General features: G+C 43.7%; 1 protein-coding gene across 1 annotated transcript in view; it reads left to right on the top strand.

The window, feature by feature from the left end:
- tmem163a (transmembrane protein 163a) overlaps window positions 1-17,273 on the top strand; it is a 235,086-nt gene that overhangs the window by 126,255 nt on the left and 91,558 nt on the right. Inside the window, exons 4-5 of the mRNA XM_073047605.1 lie at window positions 2,633-2,676; window positions 9,210-9,301. Coding sequence (XP_072903706.1) covers window positions 2,633-2,676; window positions 9,210-9,301 — 136 coding nt within the window. The remainder of the gene's footprint in view (window positions 1-2,632; window positions 2,677-9,209; window positions 9,302-17,273) is intronic.

The following is a 17,273-nucleotide window of genomic DNA, read 5'->3' as shown; positions in this document are numbered from 1 at the left end:
TTGGGCAATAATACAGTTTTATAGAAACATAGAATACCTCTAGCACAAACAGGCCCTTCGGCCCACAATGTTGTGCCAAACATGTCCTTACTTTAGAAATTACCTAGGGTTACCCATAGCTCTCTACTTTTCTAAGTTCTATGTACCTATCCAGGAGTCTCTTAAAAGACCCTATTGTATCTGCCTCCATCACCATTCCACGTACTCACCACTCACCACTCTGTAAAAAAAACTTACCCTTGACATCTCCTCTGTACCTACTTCCAAGCACCTTAAAACTGTGCCCTCTCGTGTTAGCCATTTCAGCCTTGGGGAAAAAGCCTCTGACTATCCACATGATCAATGCCTCTCATCATCTTATACACCTTTATCAGATCACCTCTCCTCCTCTGTCGCTCCAAGGAGAAAAGACCAAGTTCACTCAACCTATTCTCAAAGGGCATGCTCCCCAATACAAGCAACATCCTTGTAAATCTCCTCTGCACCCTTTCTATAGTTTCCACATCCTTCCTGTAGTGAGGTGACCAGAACTGAGCACAGTACTCCACGTGGGGTCTGAACACGATGTTATAAAGCTGTAACATAGCCTCTCTGCTCTTAAACTCAGTACCATGGTTGATGAAGGCCAATACACCATATGCCTTCTTAACCATACAGTCAACCTGCACAGCAGCTTTGAGTGTCCTGTGGACTTGGACCCCAAGATCTCTTTTAACCTCCACAATGCCAAGAGTTTTACCATTAATACTATATTCTGCCATCATATTTGACTTACCAAAATGAACCACCTCACACTTCTCTGGGCTGAACTCTATCTGCCACTTCTCAGCCTAGTTTTGCATCTGATCAATGTCCCACTGTAACCTCTGACAACCCCCAACACTATCCACAACACCCCAACCTTTGTGCCATCAGTACATTTACTAACCCATGCCTCCACTTTCTCATCCAGGTCATTTATAAAAGTCACGAAGAGAAGGGTTCCCAGAACAGATCCCTGAGGCACACCACTGGTGATGGACCTCCATGCAGGATATGACCCATCTACAACCACTCTTTGTCTTCTATGGGCAAACCAATTCTTAATCCACAAAGCAAGGTCCCCTTGGATCCCATGCCTCCTTACTTTCTCAATAACCCTGGCATGGGGTACCTTATCAAATGCCTTGCTGAAATCCATATACACTACATCTACTGCTTTACCTTCATCAAAATGCTTAGTTGCATCCTCAAAAAAATTTAGTCAGGCTTGTAAAGCACAACCTGCCTTTGACAAAGCTATGCTGACCATTCCTAATCATATTATACCTCTCCAAATGTTAATAAATCCTGCTCTCAGGATCTTCTCCATCAACTTCCCAACCACTGAAGTAAGACTCACTGGTCTATAGTTTCCTGTGCTATCTCTACTCTCTTCCTTGAATAAGAGAACAACACTTACATCCCTCCAATCTTCCGGAACCTCTCCTGTCCCCATTGATGATGCAAAGATCATCACCCGAGGATCAGCAATCTCCTCCCTCACCTCCCACAATAGCCTGGGGTGCATGTCATTCAGTCCCGGTGACTTATCCAGTTTGAACACAAGAACACTAGAGCTCTGGAATCTGTTTCCTTGTCTGCTCCTCAATGTCCCTGTCACTATTGGGTCATCTATAAAAAACACCCAGTAGAGTTGTTGACCCCTTCCTGTTCCTAACTTCCACCCACAGAGACTTAATAGACAATCCCTCTCATGTCTTCCTCCTTTTCTGCAGCCGTGACACTACCGCTGATCAACAGTGCCACGCCCCCACCTCTTTTGTCTCCCTCCCTGACCTTTCTGAAACATCTAAAGCCTGGCACTCTCAGTAATCATTCCTGCCCCTGAGCCATCCAAGTCTCTGTAATGGCCACAACATCATAGCTCCAAGTACTGATCCATGCCCGAAGCTCATCTGCTTTGTTCATGATGCTTCTTGCATTAAAATAGAAACATTTCAAACCATCGGTCTAAGTGCATCCCTTCTCTATCACCTGCCTATCCTTCCTCTCACACTGCCTACAAGCTTTCTCTGTTTGTGAGTACTCTGTTTCTCAATACTATAGTAATTTTGATAATGTTCTAATTTGATCTGTATTTCATTGAAATACATAATTTATTACTCAGTTAAATGGTAGCTTGTTATATACCTTTTAAAATATTTCCATGAAACAGACTAATTGGGGCAATTGTTTAATTTCTGGGCCAAAATGTACTGGTCCTGATTTGTCCAATTAATCAGAATCCACTGTACATGAATTTTATTATAATGTCCATATGAAACATCGGCATGAGAGCAGAATTTGTCATTGGTTGCCTGGATTAGATGCACTTAGTAGTATTACAGTATGTAGTACTGTCCCGAGGAATATAATGGATAGCTATATATGTATGCACCTTAACATTAAGGACTGGGTATAGTAACAAAAGATATTTTAGTCTGAATGCATCATTCAGCCTATCGAATTTGTGGAAAAGAAAGAACACTTACTCATAAGCAAGTAAGGCAGAGATTTCACCCGAATTGATAGATTCTATCAATTATTGACATTAATTTTCCATTTAATTGGGCTACAATCTACTAATCATCTCCACTCTCTTCTCTTGCAGCTGTTTCTGTCATGAGGCACAGTGCATCATCCTTCGGATTTGCAGTAAGTAGTGTGTGTGTGTGTAGGCCTCTGTTAGTCTCGATACACCATGGATTTGAGCCTTGGAAAGTTTCTAGGGCACAAACCTGGGCAAGGTTTTTATGGGAGACCAGCAGTTGCTCAAGCTGCAAGTTTCCCCTCTCCACGCCACCAATGTTGTCTAAGGGAAGGGCATTAGCGTAATAAGTAATATTGTGTACATAGAGAAATGATAATTGACTTCACCAGATTATTCAGGATTGGCAAAATACGATGTATTATGGTTTGCCTCTGGATGCTGGTTACATTAACTTCAGTGGCATTTAATTCAGAAGCACAGTACATCACTGAAAGGCAGGTTGATGGGATTAGGCAGCTGAAGTGGCTTGGCATGGACTAGATAACTGAAGGGCCTGATTCTGTGCTGTACTTTTCGATGACTCTACATTGTGTGTTTCACTCGGATGACCAAGGCCGAATTTGTATACCTGTTTGTTTCTTTTTGGATTTATTTTTTATAACATTTAACAATTCTTGATTCAAGCTCAAAGTTAATCACAACAGATAGAAATATATTTGAGCAAATTCAAAATTTCTAAAGTTGAGTATAGTGATACTACTTTAGATTTAGAATATTATTTATGTATTTATTATTGTTACTTCTTTCTTGTTCCACATTTGCAGATACAAACTTAACAAAAATTGTTAAATCACCCACACCAAGATGTGCAGAACAATTTAGATTTCTCTGAGAGCCTCCACTGTTGACTCTGCCAATGACTGCTGAAAGAACTAAATAAGGTGGATGTACAGAGGATGTTTCCTATGGTGAGGGTATCCAGAATTAGAGGGCACAGCCTCAAAATTGAGGGGTGACCTTTTAGACCAGAGGTAAGGAGGAACTTGTTTAGACAGAGAGATGAATCTGTGAAATGCTCTTTCACAAACTTCAGTTAAGGCCAAGTCTAGGGTATATTTAAGGTGGAAGTTGATGGTTTCTTGTTTGGTCAGGGCATCAAAGAATATGTCGAGATGGCTGGTGTATGGGGTTGAGTGGAATCCAGGATCAGCCATGGTGGAATGGCGGTGAAACTGGAGAGGGGGTGGGATGAAGAAAAGAGTTTGAAAGTTGATTGGTGAAAGAAATACAGGGCTAGAGAGGGGGGAGTCTGACAGGAGAGGACAGAAGGCCATGGAAGAAAGAAAAGGGGGAGGAGCACCAGAGGGAGGTGATGGGCAGGTAAAGAGATAAGGTGAGAGAGGGAAAAGGGAATGGGGAATAGTGAAGGAGGTGGGGGGCATCACCAGAAGGTTAAAAAATCACTCTTCATGCCATCAGGTTGGAGGCTACCCAGGTGATATATAAGGCTAAGCTCTTCCAACCTGAGCGTGGCCTCTTTGCAACAGTAGAGGAGGCCATGGACTAGCATGTCGGAATTGAAATCGGTGGCCACTGGGAGATCCCGCTTTTTCTGGTGGATGGAGCATAGGTGCCCGGCGAAGTAGTCTCCCAGTCTACAGTGGGTCTCACACCAATATACAGGTGGCCACACTGGGAGCATCAGATACAGTATATGACACCAACAGACTCACAGGTGAAGTGTCGCCTCACTTGGAAGGACTGTTTGGGGCTCTGAATGGTAGTGAGGGAGGAGGTATAGGGGCAGGTGTTGCACTTGTTCCACTTGCAAGGATAAGTGCCCGGAGGGAGATCAGTGAGGAGAGACGAATGGACAATGGAGTCACGTAGGGAGCGATCCTTGCGGAAACCAGAAATTTAGAGGGGGGGGGTGGCGCGGGGCGGGGGAGAGAAGGGTGTACTTGGTAGTGGAATAAATAACTTGGTAGTTGGAGATGGCAAAAATTCCAAAGAATTACGTGCTGGACGCAGAGGCTGGTGGGGTGGTAGATGAGGACAAGAAGAACCCTATCCCTGGTAGGCTAGCAGGAGACTGGGGTGAGGACAGACATGTACGAAATGGAAAAGATGCCGGTGAAGGCAACATTACTGGTGGAGGAAAGAAAGTCTCTTTCCTTGTAAAAGGAGGACATCTTCGTTCTAGAATGAAAAGCCTCATCCTGAGAGTAGATGCTGCAGAAATGGAGGAATTGAGAGAAGGGGATGGCGTTTTTACAAGTAACAAAGTGGGCAGAGGTATAGTACAGGAAGTTGTAAGAGTCCATGAGTTTATAGTAGACATCAGAAGATTAGCTGTCTCTGGAGATAAAGACTGAGAAAGGGGAGGGGTTGTTGGAAATGGACCAGGTAAATTTGAGGACTTAGGTGTAAGTTTGAGACAAAGTTGATGAAATTGATAAACCCTGCATGGGTGCTGGAAGCAACACTAATGCAGTCATCAATGTAGCATACGAAAAGTTGGGGATTTGGAAAAGATTTGGAACATTGACTGTTCCACGTAGCTGACAAACAGGCAGGCATAGCTGGGACCCTTGTGAGTGCCCATGGCTACATCTTTTGTTTGAAAGAAGTGGGAGGAACCAAAGGAGAAATTATTGAGAGTGAGGATAAGTTCAGCTGGATGGAGGAGAGTGGTGGTGGAGGGGAAATGGCTGGATCTGGTGTCCAGAAAGAAATGGAGAGCTTTGATGCCTCTTTGGTGGGGGACAGAGGGGTATTGGGTCTGGACATTCACGGTGAAAATAAGATGTTTGGGACCAGGGACCTTGAAATCATTGAAAAGCTCAAGAGCGTGTGAAGTGTCATAGATGTAGGTAGGAAGGGACTGAACATGTAACATATAGAGAGGCTTTGATGAAAAAGAAGCAGAATAAAGGGTGTAAAGGTAGTAAGGTAGAAGGGCTAAAGTGTGTGTACTTCAATGCAAGAAGCATCAGGAACAAAGGTGATGAACTGAGAGCTTGGATACATACATGGAATTATGATGTAGTGGCCATTACAGAGACTTGGCTGGCACCAGGGCAGGAATGGATTCTCAATATTCCTGGATTTCAGTGCTTTAAAAAGGGATAGAGAGGGGGAAAAAAGGGGAGGAGGGGTGGCATTACTAGTCAGGGATATTATTATAGCTGCAGAAAGGGTGGATAATGTAGCAGGATCCTCTTTTGAGTCAGTATGGGTAGAAGTCAGGAACAGGAAGGGAGCAGTTACTCTACTGCGGGTATTCTATAGGCCCCCTGGTAGCAGCAGAGATACCGAGGAGTAGATTGGGAGGAGTCGTTTTGGAAAGGTGCAAAAATAACAGGGTTGTTATCATGGGTGACTTTAACTTCCCCAATATTGATTGGCACTTGTTTAGTACCAAGGGTTTAGATGGGGCAGAGTTTGTTAAGTGTGTCCAGGATGGATTCCTGTCACAGTATGCTGACAGGCCGACAAGGGGGAATGCCATACTGGATCTAGTATTAGGTAACAAACTGGGTCAGGTCACAAATCTGTCAGTGGATGAGCATCTGGGGGACAGTGATCACCGCTCCCTGGCCTTTAGCATTATCATGGAAAAGGATAGAATCAGAGAGGACAAGAACATTTTTAATTGGAGAACGGCAAATTATGAGGCTATAAGGCTAGAACTTGCGGGTGTGAATTGGGATGATGTTTTTGCAGGGAAATGTACTATGGACATGTGGTCGATGTTTAAGGATCTCTTGCAGGATGTTAGGGATAAATTTGTCCCGGTGAGGAAGATAAAGAATGGTAGGATGAAGGAACCATGGGTGACAAGTGAAGTGAAAAATCTAGTCAGGTGGAAGAAGGCAGCATACGTGAGGTTTAGGAAGCAAGGATCAGATGGGTCTATTGAGGAATATAGAGTAGCAAGAAAGGAGCTTAAGAAGGGGCTGAGAAGAGCAAGAAGGGGTCATGAGAAGGCCTTGGCGAGAAGGGTGAAGGAAAACCCCAAGGCATTCTTCAATTATGTGAAGAACAAAGGGATGACAGGAGTGAAGGTAAGACCGATTAGAGATAAAAGTGGGAAGATGTGCCTGGAGGCTGTGGAAGTGAGCGAGGTCCTCAATGAATACTTCTCTTCGGTATTCACCACTGAGAGGGAACTTGATGGTGAGGACAATATGAGTGGGGTTGATGTTCTGGAGCATGTTGATAATAAGGGAGAGGAGGTGTTGGAGTTGTTAAATTACATTAGGACGGATAAGTCCCCGGGGCCTGCTCCACGAGACGAGGGAAGAGATTGCTGAGCCTCTGGCTAGAATCTTTATGTCCTCGTTGTCCTCATGAATGGTACTGGAGGATTGGAGGGAGGCGAATGTTGTCCCCTTGTTCAAAAAAGTTAGTAGGGATAGTCTGGGTAATTACAGACCAGTGAGCCTTACGTCTGTGGTGGGAAAGCTGTTGGAAAAGATTTTTAGAGATAGGATCTATGGGCATTTAGAGAATCATGGTCTGATCAGGGACAGTCAGCATGGCTTTGTGAGGGGCAGATCGTGCCTAACAAGCCTGATAGAGTTCTTTGAGGAGGTGACCAGGCATATAGATGAGGGTAGTGCAGTGGATGTGATCTACATGGATTTTAGTAAGGCATTTGACAAGGTTCCACATGGTAGGCTTATTCAGAAAGTCAGAAGGCATGGGATCCAGGGAAGTTTGACCAGGTGGATTCAGAATTGGCTTGCCTGCAGAAGGCAGAGGGTCGTGGTAGAGGGAGTACATTCGGATTGGAGGGTTGTGACTAGTGGTGTCCCACAAGGATCTGTTCTGGGACCTCTACTTGTGATTTTTATTAATGACCTGGATGTGGGGGTAGAAGGGTGGGTTGGCAAGTTTGCAGACGACACAAAGGTTGCTGGTGTTGTAGATAGTGTAGAGGATTGTCAAAGATTGCAGAGAGACATTGATAGGATGCAGAAGTGGGCTGAGCAGTGGCAGATGGAGTTCAACCCGGAGAAGTGTGAGGTGGTACACTTTGGAAGGACAAACTCCAAGGCAGAGTACAAAGTAAATGGTAGGATACTTGGTAGTGTGGAGGAGCAGAGGGATCTGGGGGTACATGTCCACAGATCCCTGAAAGTTGCCTCACAGGTAGATAGGGTAGTTAAGAAAGCTTATGGTGTGTTAGCTTTCATAAGTCGAGGGATAGAGTTTAAGAGACGCGATGTAACGATGCAGCTCTATAAAACTCTAGTTAGGCCACACTTGGAGTACTGTGTCCAGTTCTGGTCGCCTCACTATAGGAAGGATATGGAAGCATTGGAAAGGGTACAGAGGAGATTTACCAGGATGCTGCCTGGTTTAGAGAGTATGGAATATGATCAGAGATTAAGGGAGCTAGGGCTTTACCCTTTGGAGAGGAGGAGGATGAGAGGAGACATGATAGAGGTGTACAAGATATTAAGAGGAATAGACAGAGTGGACAGCCAGTGCCTCTTCCCCAGGGCACCACTGCTCAGTACAAGAGGACATGGCTTTAAGTTAAGGGGAGGGAAGTTCAAAAGGGATATTAGAGGAAGGTTTTTCACCCAGAGAGTGGTTGGTGCGTGGAATGCACTGCCTGAATCAGTGGTGGAGGCAGACACATTAGTGAAGTTTAAGAGTCTACTAGACAGGTATATGGAGGAATTTAAGGTAGTGGGTTATATGTGAGGCAGGGTTTGAGGGTCAGCACACCATTGTGGGCCAAAGGGCCTGTAATGTGCTGTACTATTCTATGTTCTATGAACCAGAGGGATAAAACCAAGCTGAGGTGTGCAGATATAAGTGGGGTAGGAACAAGCAGAAACAGGGAGTCTTAAAAGCCTCTAATGTACTTGCCTCTGCCATCATACCAGGCAGTGCATTCCAGCCTTACACCATTCTGAGTAACAATACTTGCCCCTCACATCCCCTTTGAACCTATTCCCTCTTATCTTCAATGCATAGCCTCTGTTCTTAGACATTTCAACCCTGGGAAACAGATACTCCCTGTCTATTCTATTTATGCCTGTCATAATCTTGTAAACATCTATCAGATCTCCAATGAATATTAATGAAACTAAGACAAATCGTCAGATCCCTGTAAAGGAAAAGTATGTCAGCTGAGCAATAGGGAGGTGAATTTCGGACTTCAGATTGCTGTAATCTGATAAGGCATTTCCTGGTGTAATCAATCTTAACTTAAATTTCTAACGTGCAATCTAGCACAGATCTTACCAACACAGCTTTTGAATTAAGTTGTTACTTTAAAAAGATTTTAGCAGGAAATGTGATGTGTATGAGTGGGTCTTTGGGATGTTTGGGTGAAAATTCAATTTCACTGACCCTAAGGTACAAAAACTATGATTTTGATTTTCAGGAAATAATATTTTGCTGGTAACTTCATTTTGCAACAGGAACACTAATGATATGTCATATAAAATATTTCTCATTATATTTGGAATTTTGGACCTTTGTAATTTTATCAAACATCAATCATCACCAGAGCACACACCACAAAATGATAAATTACCATCTGGAATAACACTTGTGCAATTTAATTTATCTACGATTCCAGTGAAATCAATGTTCTTCCCTTTGATGCTTAAATAATATAAACACACATCTATGTGATAATCTGTTTTCTGAAGAACGTGTCTGTCTGTTCTAGTTTGATGCTGCATTGGATGTGTTATCTTCTGCAATCGTACTGTGGCGTTACAGCAATGCAGCAGCTGTGCATTCTGCCTATCGAGAGAACATGTGAGTCTAGCTTTGTTATTTTAAAATCAATCTACAATGCAGCTTTTAATAGTTTACATTGAGTTCATGAAATGGAGTGGTACCTAAATCAGCTGTACACGCCACTAAATTGCCAATGTCTTGATGGCTGTTAGTTAATAAGACATAGGAGCAGCATTAGGCCATTTGGCCCATTGGGTCTGTTCCACCATTCAATCATGGCTGATCTTTTTTTCCCTCCTCAGCCCCACTCCCCAGCCTAATCCCTGTAATGTTTGATGCTGTGTTCAATCAACAACCTATTAAGGGATCCTTAAATCCACCCAGCACCCAGATTTCACTGCTGCCTGTGTTAATAAATTCCACAAATTCACCACCCTCTGGCTGAGGAAATTTCTCAGCATCTGTGTTTTACCTGGACACCCCTCTATCCTGAGGCTGTGCTCTCTTGTCCTAGACTCCCCCATCATGGGAAACATCCTTTCCACATCCACTCTATCCAGGCCTTTCAACATTTGAAAGATTTCAATGAAATTCCCCTCCTCCTCCTAAATTCCAGCAAGTACAGACCCAGAACCATCAAAATTTCCTTGTATGATAACCCTTTCATTACTGGAATCATCCTTGTGAACCTCCTCTGGACCCTCTCCAATGCCAGTACATCTTTCCTTAGATGAGGAGCCCAAAACTGTTCACAGTACTCAAGGTGAGGCCTCTCCAGTAGCTTTATAAAGCCTCAGCATCACATTCTTGCTCTTGTATTCTAGACCTCTTGAAATGAATGCTAACATTGCATTTGCCTTCCTCAGCACAGACTCTGCCTGCAAATTAACCTTCAGGGTGTTCTGCACAAAGACTCTCAACTTCCTTTGCATCTCAGATTTTTGGATTTTCTTCCCATTTAGAAAATAGTCTACACATTTGTTTCTATCACCAAAGTGCATGACTGTGTATTTTCCAACATTAGATTTAATTTGCCACTTTCTTGCCCATTCTGCTAATCTGTCTAAGTCCTTCTGCATCCTGCCTATTTCCTCAACACTACCTGCCCCTCCACCAACCTTCATATCATCTGCAAACTTGGCAACAAAGCCATCTATTGCATCATCTAAATCATTTATCTATAGCATAAATGCATAAATCTAAGTGGTCCCAACACCGACCCCTGCGGAACACCACTAGTCACTGGCAGCCAATCAGAGAAGGCCCCTTTTATTCCCACTCACTGCCTCCTACCAATCAGCCAATGCTCTAACCATGTCAGTAACTTTTCTATAATACCACGGGCTCTTAACTTGGTAAGCAACCTCATGTGTGGCACCTTGAAAAAGGCCTTCTGAAAGTCCAAATATACAACATACTCTGCATCCTCTTTATCTATCCTACTTGTAATCTCCTCAAAGAATTCCAACAGATTCTTCAGGCAGGATTTTCCCTGAAGGAAACCATGCTGACCTCATTATATCTTGTCCTGTGTTACCAAGTATTCCACAACCTCTCATCCTTAACAATTGACTCCAACATCTTCCCAACCACTGAGGTCAGGCTAACTGCCCTATAATTTCCTTTCTGTTGCCTTCCTCCTTTCTCAAAGAACAGAGTGACATTTGCAATTTTCCAGTCCTCTGGCACCATGCCAGAGTCCATTGATTTTTGTAAGATCATTACTAAGGCCTGCACAATCTCTACCGCTGCCTCTTTCAGAACCCTAAGGTGCAGTTCATCTGGTCCGGGTGACTTATACACACTTTGGTCTTCCAGCTTTTTGAGCACCTTCTCCTTCTAATAGTAACAACACTCACTTCTCTTCCCCCACACCCTTCAACATCTGGCACCCTGCCAGTGTCTTCCACAGTGAAACCTGATGTAAAATACTCACTCAGAATTATTGACAGAATAAACACCATATCATTGTATTTGCTATTGCTCATAATTTATTGTTGAAGGACTTATTTTGAAGGTTTCATGTCTCTTTTAGAGGGTTAACATTTCTATGATGCTAATAAGGAAAGTGTTGCATGATGAACCAAAGACTGTTTGTTCACTGAGCTGCTCCAGCAGAATTCAGTGGTTTCTTCTTGGGCAGGGCCTTGGGATCAGGAATGATTTACTTCCTTTCCAGTGTTGTGAGTGCTAAGGTGGCCAGTGAGACTGATGTCAGATCTACCACAAATTGGGTGACGGGGCAAGCAAGTATATGTGGAAACCAAAGACTTATTATTATAATATCACAGTAAGGGATTATTTGGCCCATTAACTCCATGCCAGATCCCAGAAGAATCCCTCCCTTTTTATTCCTTCCCCCTCTTTTTATTTACCTGTGTTTTGCCTCGGTGCAGGAGTTATGGAGGGGAGAGGACAGGGTTTCTTCATTGTTTTGGACTGGAGGAGGATGTGCAAAGTTGAAGGAATGTTGGCCAGGAGTCCTTTGGCAAGGGTTGGGAACAGAGCTTGTCATTAGTTGTGAGGTCATCAGGAAATTGTGAAGGACAGGATTAACATGGTTGAGTGATGAGGCATAAACATAAGTTGAACAAACAGCATTAAAGTTGGCTTAGCTGTGTTGGGTTAAATAGTTCTGTAAAAACAGGCTTGCTTTGACAGTAACATCCAAAGCTTAATTTTCTGAGCAATGCTTCAGAGTAATATTGAAATGTGAAATGAAACACTCCTGTCGGAAAATAATTTCAATAGTGCAATGGTGAGTTATGACCTGAAGTATATGATCAGGTTTTTGAGCGGCTTGATCGAACCCTGGTGTTATCACAATTATGTCACTCTCTGCATGTAAGTAATATTCTTACAATAATAACTGATGCTGAAAAATATGCCTCACAATTAACTTTTTAGTACAATTCCAGGTAAAAGCAAATGACCTAAAACCTGCTGATAGCTCTGTTGTATCTCAACTTTCTGCAACTTCCTAACACTGGATATCCTCCCACTGGACCTTTGCCAGGTTAGATGTTGGTTATAGAAATCGTGTTTGACAGGTTTGAAAGCTGGTTAAGGCTTGGGACATGATCCAGATAACTGTAAGCTTTGTTTTTGAAGCTTTTTCCTGGGTGGAATTTATTCGACTTTCAATGGCAGAGCTTTTGTGCTTTTCAAGGTCCTGCCATCGCATAGGTCTTCAACAGTAAGAGTCAGGAGGAAAGCAGAGACTAAGTTCTTCCTCCTATGCCACTTTACCTGAACATTCCAACCCTCCGCTCCCTCTGAACCTTTCAACCCTCTACCTTCCCTGGACACTAACTCCAATCCTTGCTATCTCTTTACCATCCCATCTCCTTTTTGAAGCAGATGTTCGGCCATCAGCAAGGGCCTTACCTTTATGGCCCTGCTTCCACAGCTCACTGAAATCCGTGATGCCGATGGTCTCTGCCTCTGGGCTTACTTCTTTGGCAAGGATTTCCTCCTTCTCCCTCCCCCCCATGACCCCAGAGAGTTCTTCTCCCAGAGAGTTGTGGGGGTCTGGAATGCACTGCCTCGGAAGGCAGTGGAGGCCAATTCTCTGGATGCTTTCAAAAAGGAGCTAGGTAGGTATCTTATGGATAGGGGAATCAAGGGATATGGGGACAAGGCAGGAACCGGGTATTGATGGTAGATGATCAGCCATGATCTCAAAATGGCAGTGCAGGCTCGAAGGGCCGAATGGTCTACTTCTGCACCTATTGTCTATTGACCCCTTAATGTGTTTTCAACCCTCCTCCAGTTGGACAACCCCCTCTAGATCTTTTCATCTCTAACTGCTGGCTAGATATCAGTTGTCTGACTCCTCCCTCCTATTCCAGCATCAACCCCTTTGAATGCACTGCCCTCCACTCTTCACTCTCTACACTATTTCTAACCTTGTCATCAAACCTGCTGACAAAGGTAATGCTGTTGTGGTCGGGTGGACTGATCTCTACCTTGCAGAGGCCTGGTGGGAGCTCTCACATACCTCATCTTATCAAGATGATAAGAGGCATAGATTGCGAGGACAGTCAGACTTCTTCCCAGAGCTGAAATGGCTAATATGAAGGGGAATAATTTTAAGGAACTTGGAGGAAGCGATAAGAGGGGTATCAGAGGCAAATTTTTTACAGAGAGTGGTGAGTGCAAGGAACACCCTAGCAGGGGTAGAGGCAGGTGCATTGGGGACAGTTAAGAAATTCTTAGATAAGCACGGTGATAGAAGCATGTAGCACTACAGTATGTAAGAGGGAAGGGTTAGATTGATCTTGGAGTAGGTTATAAGGGTCTGTACTGTGCTGTAGTGTTCTATGGCAAGAAGGCAGGTGTATAGGGTTGAGTGGGAACCAGGATCAGCCATGATGGAATGGTGGGGCAGGTCTGAAAGGCCTAACTCTGCACCTATGTATTATGGTCTTGTATTCAATATTACCCTTGCTTCTCCTTTAACCTGGACCCCACTGAGAAGCATCAGCTCATTGTCTCCTGCACCATTATTGACCTAATCACCTCTGGAGATATCCCATCTACAGCCTCCAATTTCATAATTCCCCCACCCTGTTCTGCCCATTTCTACCTCCTGTCCAAGATCCAAAAATCTGACTGTCCCAGCAAGCTCATTATTTCAGCCTGCTGATGCCCCAATAAACTTGTGCCCATATATCCCGACATCATTTTGTCCCCCTTGGTTCAGTCCCTTCTTACCTATATCTGTGATGCTTCACAAGCTTTCCTTCACATCAACAACTTTCAGTTCCCTGGCCCAGATCACCATGGACATCCAGTTTAGTACACCTGCATTGCCCATCAGGAAGACCTCAAGGTTTTCTGCTTCTTTCTCAACAACAAAGCTAACCAATTCACCTCTACCACTTCCCTCCTCTGAATGGCAGAAGTAGTACTTACGATCAACAATTTCTCTTTCGTTCGTACTACTTTTTCCAAACAAAGTTGTAGCCATGTGCACTCACACAGTCCCCACCTTGTCATTGGCTATGTGAAACAGTCTAAATTCCAAGCCTATACCAGAAATGCTTCCCAATTCTTTTTCTGCTACATTGACAACTGCATTGGCATTGCATTGTGCACCTGTTCCCACGCAACGTGTCTCCTCTGAGGCCTGAGCAGAGGAGCAACACCTCCTATTCTGCCTTAGTACTCTGCAGTCTGAGAGCGTGAGCATTATCTCTCTATCTTTTAACTCACTTTTATTCCTGTCCCCCACCTTTTGTTTTCTCTTATTCTGGTGCCCTCTCACCCCTTTCCTTTCCACCCTCCTCCCTGTCCTCATGACCTGCCAAACACCTTTTGCTGGTTCCCCACCGCCTTCCCTTTATTCCATGGTCTACTGTCCTCACTTATTAGATTCCTCCTTCATTCCTGTGCCTCTTATGGAGTCATGGAACACCAGAGCACAAAATCAAGCCCTTTGGCTCCTCCAAATCTACTGTCAGTATGGGTTATCCAATATCTGGCGCAGCAACATAGAGTCACAGAGCATGACAGTGCAAAGCCATCAACCCATCTATTCTGTACCAGCCAGCTCTTCTGCTTAGAGCCATCTATATACACCCAAACATTAGCTTAATTGTACTTAAATGTTACAATTCAACCTGCATGTACAACTGCAACTGGCAACATGTTCCACACTCACACCACACTCTGAATGTAGAGGTTTCCCATCAGATTCCCCTTAAATCTTTCACTTACACTCTACACCTCTCTGATTTACAGTTGTAGTCTCACTTAACCTGAGGAAAAAGGCCTACTTGCATTTACCCTATAAATGCCCTTCATGTTTTGTATACCCCTATCTGATCTCCATCCATTCCTGAATTATTTTTGTTTTGTAGCAGCAGTACAGAGCACTTTTTGAGTGATTATGCAGAAAGTTTGAAGTTAATAATTCATCTCCTTTACCTTAGGCCATGAACCTATCAATTACCCCTGATGAGTTATTAACTGATGAATTATTAGCTTCAAACTTTTTGCATAATCACTCAAAGAGTTGAACTGCATTTGCATGTAACGAGAGCTGTATAACTCATCTCCTTCTACCTTAGGCCACGAACTTATCAAGATCCGTATGCTCCACGACCGCCGGACTAAGTGTGTAAATGTAGGAGGAGTCTATGTTGAGAAATAAATGTGCTAGGTTTTCTAAAATTGACTCCTTTTAACTTAGGCCATGAACTTATCAATCACCCCTTGTAAGGGTTAGGAAGGAAATTGAGAAGCAGGACCACAAAGGTAATAATCTTGGATTACTGCCTGTGCCACATGACAGTGAATAGAGTGAGGTGGAGGATAAATGCATGGCTGAGGGATTAGAGAAGGGGGCACAGATTCAGATTTCTGGATCATTGGGACCTCTTTTGGGGCAGGCGTGACCTGTAAAAAAAAAAAAAGACAGGTTGCAGTTGAATCCCAGAAGGACCATTATCCTGGTGGGGAGGTTTGCTAAGGCTATTGGGGACAGTTTGAACTAGGATTGCTGGGGGGGTGGGAACCAAACTGAAGAGATGGAGCAAGAGGCGTTGGCTCACAAATAGAGAAAGCTTGGAGACAATGCGAGAGGGAGGATAGGCAGGTGATAGAGAAGGGACGGTCTCAGACCGATGGGTTGAGATGTGTCTATTTTAATGCAAGGAGTATTATGAACAAAGTGGATGAACTTAGAGCATGAATCTGAACTTAGAGTTATGATGTTGTGACCATTACAGAGTCTTGGATGACTCAGGGGCAGGTTTTAGATGTTTCAGAAAGGACAGGGAGGGAGGCAAAGGAGGTGGTGTGGCACTGTTGATCAGAGATTGTGTCATGGCTGCAGAAAAGGAGTAATATATGGAGGGGTTGTCTATGGAATCTCTGTGGGTGGAAGTTAGGAACAGGAAGGGATCAATAACTCTACTGGGTGTTTTTTATCGACCACCCAATAGTAATAGGGATATCAAGGAGCAGATAGGGAGACAGATTCTGGAAAGATGTAATAATAACAGGGTTGTCGTGATGGGAGATTTTAATTTCCCAACCATCGATATGCATGTCCCTAGACCGAGGGGTTTAGATGGGGTGGAGTTTGTTAGGTGTGTTCAGGAAGGTTTCCTGACACAATATGTAGATAAGCCTTCAAGAGGAGAGGCTGTACTTGATCTGGTATTGGGAAATGAACGTGGTCAGGTGTCAGATCTCTCAGTGAGAGAGCATTTTGGAAATAGTGATCATAATTCTATCTCCTTTACCATAGCATTGGAGAGGGATAGGAAAAGACAAGTTAGGAAAGCGTTTATTTGGAGTAAAGGGAAATATGGGGCTATCAGGCAGGAACTTGGAGGCATAAATTGGGAACAAATGTTCTCAGGAAAATGTACGGAAATGTAGTAATTGTTCAGGAGATATTTGCATGGAGTTCTGCATAGGTATGTTCCAATGAGACAGGGTGCTAGGGTACAGGAACCGTGCTGTACAAAGGCTGTTAGAAATCTAGTCAAGAAGAAAAGAAGAGCTTATGAAATGTTCAAAAAACTAGGTAATGATACCGATCTAGAAGATTATAAGGCTATCAGGAAGGAGCTTAAGAAAGAAATTAGGAGAGGCAGAAGGGGCCATGAGAAGGCCTTGGTGGACAGGATTAAAGAAAACCCCAAGGCATTCCACAAGCATGTGAAGAGCAAAAGAATAAGATGTGAGGGAATAGGACCAATCAAGTGTGGCAGTGGAGATGTGTGTATGGAATCGTAAGAGATAGTAGTGGTACTTAATGAGTAGTTTCCTTCAGTATTCACTATGGAAAAGGATCTTGGTGATTGTAGGGATGACTTACAGCGGACTGAAAAGCTTGAGCATGTAGATATTAAGAAAGTGGAGGTGCTGGAGCTTTTGGAAAGCATCAAGTTGGATAAGTCACTGGGACTGGATGAGATGTACCCCAGGCTACTGTGGGAGGCGAGGGAGGAGATTGCTGAGCCTCTGGCGATAGCCTTTGCATCATCAATCAGGACAGGAGAGGTTCCGGAGGATTGGAGGGTTGCTGATGTTG

The sequence above is a fragment of the Hemitrygon akajei genome, chromosome 5 (assembly GCF_048418815.1).
Source record: "Hemitrygon akajei chromosome 5, sHemAka1.3, whole genome shotgun sequence".
NCBI classification, from domain to species: Eukaryota; Metazoa; Chordata; class Chondrichthyes; order Myliobatiformes; family Dasyatidae; genus Hemitrygon; species Hemitrygon akajei.
The sequence above is the reverse complement of the archived record's forward strand: the minus strand, read 5'-3'. Positions and strand labels throughout refer to the sequence as shown.